This window comes from Glycine soja, chromosome 19 (genome assembly GCF_004193775.1).
Source record: "Glycine soja cultivar W05 chromosome 19, ASM419377v2, whole genome shotgun sequence".
NCBI lineage: Eukaryota > Viridiplantae > Streptophyta > Magnoliopsida > Fabales > Fabaceae > Glycine > Glycine soja.
Genome location: NC_041020.1, coordinates 44,192,582 through 44,201,225, shown reverse-complemented (window position 1 = coordinate 44,201,225; position 8,644 = coordinate 44,192,582). Strand labels below are relative to the sequence as shown.

The following is an 8,644-nucleotide window of genomic DNA, read 5'->3' as shown; positions in this document are numbered from 1 at the left end:
AACTCTTATAAGAGATGGTTGCCCCTTAAAAAAAAATCATTATTTGCTGTCTTTTCCATTAAACAATTCTGAAAATTTGGAGGAATCCCCAGATACGTTGAGGATTGCCTGACAATGTGGTACAAGTACTTGGCTTTCTTGAATTTCAGTACATAAGATTCCTAAAATGTTTCAAGATTTTTAATGTTACTGGAAATAAGGGTGTCCATGTTTTAGGTTTGCAGCCTATGAACAAACACGTTTCAAGGTTTTTAACCATGTTTTAGCATGTTGTTGCACATAGGTTTTAAATCCGCAACTCCCCTTTTAAATTATTTATTAAGATAAACGCATAAAATATAAGTGGTAGATCATGTGCACAAATGCTTTCTTTTGGAAAAAAAAAAATGGATGTTCTTTTATGTGACGTGCTTTCGTTTTACTTTCCTTTTTTTTTCTCTCTTTGTTTTGTGGGTTGGAGTAGAAAAAAGTGGCGCACAAAGAGGAGACTGTGTGACAAAGGTGCAAAGCAATGTCCTGGGTTGCGATTGGGACAAGTAGATGTAATTTCCCCTAAAACCCTGTTTTTTAATTTCATTTTAGTAAATTATTAACTTCAAGTTGAAGCCAAGGCGACCATATAATTATTTTTTGACCAAACAATTATTCCATTAAAAAAGGAACTATGTTAAGAAAATCATTCCCTCAATTATTTTTACAACTAAGAAAAAGATAAAATGAAATGGGAGAAATAAAAAATATAAAAGAATGAAAAATAATATTTAATGCACGTACATTATCATTAAAAGAAACTTAATCATTTTTTATATGTGATATAAAAGTCTATGAAATTATAACATATGATCAATTATAATTAAATAAATGAATAATTTTGATTGTTTGTAGAGATCATGTATCTTTTATTGGAAATATTACTATTCCATTCATGTAATAACATCATAGATGATAAATTCTTTTTTGAAGTGTTTAATATAGATTTGAAACAACTAATTAAGTGAAATAATCTTGTATAACACTCGATAATAAATAAATGATTTAAATTTTGAGTATATATTTATATTCATTATAAAATTTAAATTGTAAAAAATACGTACAATAACAATATGATCCTTTGTTTATTTTCTTTTATTGAACATAAGTGAGTCAAAAATTGATCTCGAAGTTTTGTGAGAACAGTGTTGATTGTCGGGTGGAAATTCAAAACTCTCTCTCTCTCTATCTATGTCTCCAAACTTTTCTCTGTCTAGGTTCTCACCATGTGTCACTTTCGGTGTTTTTTATTTTTTACAGAAGAAGAAAAACTCAAACATTAACCCACCTAACTTAACAGTCTCACTCTCTTGAGTTCCAGAAGATAATACTAGCTATTAGTTAGGAGTGAGTGAGGAATGAGTGTGCCCACAACACCCCCTCACACGAGCAACAAGAAGAATGAAGAATAAAAAGAGTAAAATTGAGAACCTTTAACTTCCCACACAGATCAAAATAACAACACCAACAATAATAAATAATAATAGAGAAAGTGATTAAGAGAGAGTAGAATAGTTAGTTAGCATGAATTAGGAGTGGTAGAGTGAGACAATAAAGTAGAGAAGGAGGGTGGGAAGTCGTGCATAAAGAAAAACAATTTTTGTTGCAAATGTCAAAAGATTCTGAGGAGATAAAAACCATTGAGCAGTGGAAATGGTCCGAAATGCAAGGCCTTGAACTTGTTCCAGAGGAGGGTGGTGCAGCTGCACCTTCACAACACCAAGTTCCAAGGGAAATGAACACTTCTGAACCACCCAACAAAGATGTTGGTGCTTCTTCTGCAGCAGTTACTAGTAACGGTGGTGGGGAGAAGAAAGAGAAAGAGAGTGTTCCCTCTGTTGGGTTTGGAGAGCTTTTCAGATTCGCTGATGGGTTGGATTATGTTCTCATGGGAATTGGGACGGTCGGAGCAGTTGTGCACGGTTGTTCTCTGCCTCTCTTTCTTCGCTTCTTTGCGGATCTTGTCAATTCCTTTGGCTCCAATGCTAATGATGTCGACAAGATGACTCAGGAAGTGGTCAAGGTAACAATTTAACATCACAAACAGAACTCAAGAGTGTTATTAAAGTTTGGTGTTTTTTTTCTTTTCTTCTTTCTGTTTTTGGAGTGAATGTGAGTGAGTTGTGTTGTATGATTTTTTTGCAGTATGCATTTTACTTCTTGGTGGTGGGGGCTGCTATATGGGCTTCTTCATGGGCAGGTTAGTGAATTGAATTGAATTGACTCACTAATTCTTTGTTTGTGTTTGTTTGGCTTTGGATTTTGATTGATGGGTTTGGAGTTGTTGTTGTTGCAGAGATTTCGTGTTGGATGTGGAGCGGGGAGCGGCAATCGACCAAGATGAGAATCAAGTATCTGGAGGCTGCCTTAAACCAGGACATTCAGTTCTTCGACACCGAGGTTAGGACATCCGACGTTGTTTTCGCAATCAACACCGATGCTGTCATGGTCCAGGATGCCATTAGTGAGAAGGTGCAGTGCCAAATTCAACAAGTTCATTCTTTGTTTCTGTTACTGGATTTGGACTAGTTTTTTTTTTTTTTTCATTTTTCATTTTTTTGATGGTTCTTGTGCAGTTGGGGAATTTCATTCACTACATGGCTACCTTTGTTTCTGGTTTTGTTGTGGGTTTCACTGCTGTGTGGCAATTGGCTTTGGTCACTCTTGCTGTTGTCCCTATGATAGCTGTGATTGGAGGCATTCACACCACCACCTTGGCTAAGCTCTCTGGTAAGAGCCAGGAAGCTCTTTCTCAAGCTGGCAACATTGTGGAACAGGTGAGAATCAAGAAATGACATAGTTGATAAACTTTTTGTTAATTGCATTTGATTTGATTGGCATTACATCACCTCTTATTGTTTGTGCATTGCAGACGATTGCACAAATCCGGGTAGTGCTGGCCTTTGTTGGGGAGTCCAGAGCATTGCAGGCCTATTCATCAGCCTTGAGAGTTGCACAGAAGATTGGCTACAAAACTGGGTTTGCAAAGGGAATGGGATTGGGTGCCACTTACTTTGTTGTTTTTTGCTGTTACGCGCTTCTGTTGTGGTATGGAGGCTATCTGGTTAGGCACCACGCCACCAACGGAGGACTTGCCATTGCAACCATGTTTGCTGTTATGATTGGTGGATTGTGAGTATTCGTGTGCATTTTCATGCTTTAGTCATTGAAACATACAACCATTCATTTAAGGTTTATTTTAGTAACGTGGTTAAGGATTCAATTGTGATACACACAGGGGTTTGGGGCAATCCGCACCAAGCATGGCTGCATTTACGAAGGCCAGAGTTGCTGCTGCGAAGATTTTCCGTATAATTGATCACAAGCCAAGTATTGATCAAAATAGCGAATCTGGCGTTGAACTAGACACAGTTACTGGACTTGTGGAGCTGAAAAACGTGGACTTTTCTTACCCATCTAGGCCAGAGGTTCAGATCCTCAATGACTTCTCCTTGAATGTGCCTGCTGGCAAGACCATAGCTTTGGTGGGTAGCAGTGGCTCTGGAAAGAGCACTGTTGTCTCCCTCATTGAGAGATTCTATGACCCAACTTCAGGTAAACTTTGAAAATTAAAGTCTTTTAGTATAGTATGAAAAGTTTGACTTCTTGTTTGTTTGAACTTTAAGATTGAAATTTTGTGCTAGTTATGTTGGTTGTTGAGCATAATCTGTGTGCAGGGCAAGTTCTGCTAGATGGGCATGACATTAAAACTTTGAGGCTTAGATGGCTGAGGCAGCAGATAGGACTAGTGAGTCAAGAACCTGCTTTGTTTGCTACCACAATACGAGAAAATATACTGTTGGGTAGGCCTGATGCAGACCAGGTTGAGATTGAAGAAGCTGCCAGGGTTGCTAATGCTCATTCCTTCATCATTAAACTTCCTGATGGCTATGAAACCCAGGTTAGTCATCTTTGTTTTATGAAAATGGCTCCTGGAATTGTATGTGTAGTGATGAATTGATGATTGCCCTTTTAAACTAGTCACATCATTGGATTTGAATTTTGGCGTGGAACTACAGAAGAAGCATTGGATTGTTCCATGCCTGTCACTTGCCAGTTACTTTTTAATATTGTAAAATAAAATACAGTTTGCAAAATAGAAAAAAGTGGATGATAAAAATACAAGGGTAAGTTTACTTTCCATTTTCATTTTGTGTTTTCATTTTTTATTTTTATTTTTTGAAAATTGTTTTCATTTTTTAAAAATTAGAATTTTGAAAACATGTTTGGTTTGACTTCTTATTTTTTTTTTCAAAAAATAAAAACACTGAAAATGTGTTTTCAAAAGAAAATATATTTTTAAATTTGCTTAAAATTACATTCATTACTACGGCGTTTTCATTTTACCCAAAATGAGATTCCTGATTTTAATTGAAAATGAAATTTTATTGTTTTCAATTTTTGGTTCGTTTGGAAAAATATTTTCACTAAAAATGAAAACAGAAATCCAATCAAATATATTTTCATTACCATTTTCTATTTCCAGTAAAAATAAAAATAAAAAACAACCAAAATAAAAATAGAAAACAACCAAATTAAACATCTCCTGCCTGTCTTTATACCCACAATTGTTATAATTGGTAATTAGCACCATACAGAAACAGGGCTTTGTCTAGACTATTTATTTATTTGGTCAAAAAGTAAAACTTGTCTTTTTTTTTTAAATGAGATTTGTTCAGTAGTCAAAGCCAGGAAATGCCTGTTTATGCATTGCATCTGAAAAAGACCAAGAGGGTAACATGCTTCAGTCAACTCGTGCATGTTCAATTCTTAAATAAGGACACTAGACAAACAACCAACATGGAAATGCCCAGAACCAGAATTTATAACAAAAAATGAAGAGCACCGAAAAAGTTCTTCATCAATTATGTAGCCTCCATAAGAATAGATAATTTATCCATAGGACACTTAATAAACTAATTATCAATGACAGATGGAATAATATAATATATGATAATTTAAAGATGATGAAGCAGAAACTGATAATAGATTCACAATTTTTAGTCCTCGACTAATTTAATTTAATTGAGAATAAGCTTGCTCCCCATTTGGGAACAAGAGTCTTAACCTATGTTTGGATATCAAATGAAGGATGGAGTACGACGGAAATGTAACAGAATGGATTAAAAATAACACACCATTGCTTGAATATTCTATGATAGAGAATTTGAATTAAAGTTTTCATTCAATTGTTTCGGAAGTGGATGAAATGGTATGGAAATTAACGAAGAATTAACTGTTTTCATCACAACCCCAAATTGGTAGAAGAAATACGAATAGATATTATATGGAATGGAATAGAATAAATCTCAACATATTCGATTGTTTACCATTCCATCTTCTTTTAAACAATCTGAACAATGATAACTAATATTATTTCATTTCATTCCATTTAACTCCACCCTTCCTATCAATCTGAACAGAGCCTTTGAAAATGATAATTTGTTAAACTTATATCTGATAAAGTGAATTTATTTTGCATTGGCAGGTAGGAGAAAGAGGGCTGCAACTTTCTGGAGGGCAAAAACAGAGAATAGCAATAGCAAGGGCAATGCTGAAAAACCCTGCAATTCTTCTCCTAGACGAAGCAACGAGTGCATTGGACTCGGAGTCAGAAAAGCTTGTGCAAGAAGCCCTTGACCGGTTCATGATTGGCAGAACAACTCTCATAATTGCTCATCGTCTCTCCACAATTCGCAAAGCTGACCTTGTAGCTGTACTTCAGCAAGGAAGTGTTTCTGAAATTGGAACTCATGATGAGCTCTTCTCGAAAGGTGAAAATGGAGTCTATGCCAAGCTTATAAAGATGCAGGAGATGGCTCATGAAACTGCCATGAATAATGCCAGAAAGAGTAGTGCAAGGTAGCTTTCACTAATATTTAACATTGGCATTCTTTGAAAAAACTGTTTGAAGTTAATTTTCATTGTTTTTTAAAGTTTATTAATCCTTTGGCTACTGAATATTCCAAGCTGATATGTCATCTCATGACATTTTCATTTGCAGGCCGTCGAGTGCCAGAAACTCTGTAAGCTCACCAATAATTGCTAGGAATTCTTCTTATGGACGGTCACCATACTCGCGTAGGCTATCCGATTTCTCTACATCTGACTTTAGTCTGTCCCTTGATGCATCACATCCTAGTTATAGGCTCGAAAAGCTTGCTTTCAAAGAGCAAGCCAGTTCCTTCTGGAGACTTGCAAAAATGAACTCTCCTGAATGGCTTTATGCTTTAATTGGCTCTATAGGGTCTGTAGTTTGTGGATCCCTTAGTGCCTTCTTTGCTTATGTTCTTAGTGCTGTCCTCAGTGTGTATTACAATCCAGACCACAGATACATGATCCGTGAAATAGAAAAGTACTGCTACTTGTTGATTGGCCTTTCATCAACTGCACTTCTCTTCAACACATTGCAACACTTCTTCTGGGACATTGTCGGGGAAAACCTTACGAAACGTGTGAGAGAGAAAATGCTGACAGCAGTGCTCAAAAATGAAATGGCATGGTTTGATCAGGAGGAAAATGAGAGTGCCAGGATTGCTGCAAGGCTGGCTCTTGATGCCAACAATGTCAGATCAGCCATTGGAGATCGAATTTCAGTAATTGTGCAGAACACTGCACTTATGCTAGTTGCCTGTACTGCTGGGTTTGTGTTGCAGTGGCGCCTTGCCCTTGTCCTCGTTGCTGTCTTTCCTGTTGTTGTTGCAGCCACTGTTTTGCAGGTTTGTTTTTTGTAGATTTCTTTCTTGACATGTTTTGCCATTCAATTCTGTGTTTTCATTTGTATTTTGTTGGGTTTTATACAGAAAATGTTCATGACTGGTTTTTCTGGGGACCTGGAAGCTGCTCATGCCAAGGCTACACAACTTGCAGGAGAAGCTATAGCCAATGTAAGGACTGTTGCAGCCTTCAATTCAGAAAAAAAAATTGTTGGCCTTTTCACCACCAATCTCCAAGCTCCACTACAGCGTTGTTTTTGGAAGGGACAAATTTCTGGAAGTGGATATGGTGTAGCTCAGTTTGCACTTTATGCTTCCTATGCACTTGGTCTTTGGTATGCTTCTTGGCTGGTGAAGCATGGCATCTCTGACTTCTCTAAAACAATCAGAGTTTTTATGGTCCTAATGGTTTCTGCAAATGGTGCTGCTGAAACTTTAACACTGGCCCCTGACTTTATCAAAGGAGGCCGAGCCATGAGGTCAGTGTTTGATCTCCTTGACCGCAGAACTGAAATTGAGCCTGATGATCAAGATGCTACTCCTGTTCCTGATCGTCTTCGTGGTGAAGTTGAACTTAAGCATGTAGACTTCTCTTATCCAACTCGCCCGGATATGCCAGTTTTTCGTGACCTCAGTCTTCGTGCGAAGGCTGGTAAAACTCTTGCCCTTGTAGGACCTAGTGGCTGTGGTAAGAGCTCAGTTATTGCACTTATACAAAGATTCTATGATCCAACATCTGGTCGGGTCATGATTGATGGCAAGGACATCAGGAAATACAACCTCAAGTCCTTAAGAAGGCACATTTCTGTGGTACCACAGGAGCCTTGTTTGTTTGCCACTACTATTTATGAAAACATTGCTTATGGACATGAGTCAACCACTGAAGCTGAGATAATTGAAGCTGCAACTCTTGCCAATGCACACAAGTTCATATCTGGTTTGCCAGATGGATACAAAACATTTGTGGGGGAGAGAGGTGTTCAACTGTCCGGGGGACAAAAGCAAAGAATAGCAGTTGCTCGGGCTTTTGTGAGGAAGGCTGAACTTATGCTTCTTGATGAGGCCACAAGTGCACTTGATGCTGAATCTGAGAGGTCTGTTCAGGAGGCTCTAGACCGCGCCTCCTCAGGAAAAACAACTATCATTGTTGCACACAGGCTATCAACAATCAGGAATGCCAATCTGATTGCTGTGATTGATGACGGGAAAGTAGCTGAGCAAGGCTCACATTCTCAGTTGTTGAAAAATCACCCGGATGGGATTTATGCGCGCATGATTCAGTTACAAAGGTTCACCCACAGCCAAGTTATTGGAATGGCCTCAGGTTCAAGCTCTTCAACAAGACCGAAAGACGACGAAAGAGAAGGCTAGCCATTCAAATGATATTACCAGCTACAGGATTATAAGCCATATACCCATTATAATTATTGGCATTTTTGTTTTGACCATAGTATAGTTTGTGTATCATCCCTACCCCCCCTTTCTCTTCCTATTCAAGAATGTATCTTCTTGTCTTTATGAATGTTACTAAGGAAATGACAAAATACAGGAACGAGATTGAAATGGATGAATAGATGCTCATCCTTATTAAATTTATTCAAGGCCACTTTTGCTCCAAAGAATCAACAACACCAATGGGTCACCAACTCTCATTCTCTATATCTTGATGGGCAACTCAATGTTTAGTTAGTGCATAAGGATTAAAGTAACTATTAAAGTGCCAATCAACAAAACATCATCAACAGGGTGAATTTCTTTGTCAACAAGATGTATTTGTTTTGAGGTAATGAAAAATACAAGAGAGTTTTGTAAGCATATACCTAATACACTAGCAATTTGCTAGGTGTAAAATGAACTACACTGACAAAGGACTTTAAAAAGTGCATGGTGAGGCAGTG

At 37.5% G+C, this 8,644-nt stretch overlaps 1 protein-coding gene across 1 annotated transcript; it reads left to right on the top strand.

Annotated features, from left to right (window-relative positions):
• The first annotated feature begins 1,293 nt into the window (after nt 1-1,293).
• LOC114399230 (ABC transporter B family member 1) lies at nt 1,294-8,365 on the top strand. The gene is made up of 10 exons (XM_028361368.1): nt 1,294-2,053; nt 2,176-2,230; nt 2,327-2,502; nt 2,607-2,807; nt 2,903-3,162; nt 3,269-3,585; nt 3,708-3,931; nt 5,519-5,892; nt 6,035-6,749; nt 6,834-8,365. Exons 1-10 carry the CDS (start codon nt 1,640-1,642, stop codon nt 8,115-8,117), a joined length of 4,020 nt encoding a protein of 1,339 aa, XP_028217169.1. The 5' UTR covers nt 1,294-1,639; the 3' UTR covers nt 8,118-8,365.
• Nucleotides 8,366-8,644: the final 279 nt, after the last annotated feature.

Excerpts from the sequence above, each read along its gene's own strand:
- LOC114399230 (XM_028361368.1), top strand. The coding sequence starts at position 1,640 with ATGTCAAAAGATTCTGAGGAGATAAAAACCATTGAGCAGTGGAAATGG. Across the intron at positions 5,893-6,034 it reads GCCAGAAAGAGTAGTGCAAG|GCCGTCGAGTGCCAGAAACT; the intron begins GTAGCTTTCACT and ends TTTCATTTGCAG. Across the intron at positions 6,750-6,833 it reads TTGCAGCCACTGTTTTGCAG|AAAATGTTCATGACTGGTTT; the intron begins GTTTGTTTTTTG and ends GGTTTTATACAG.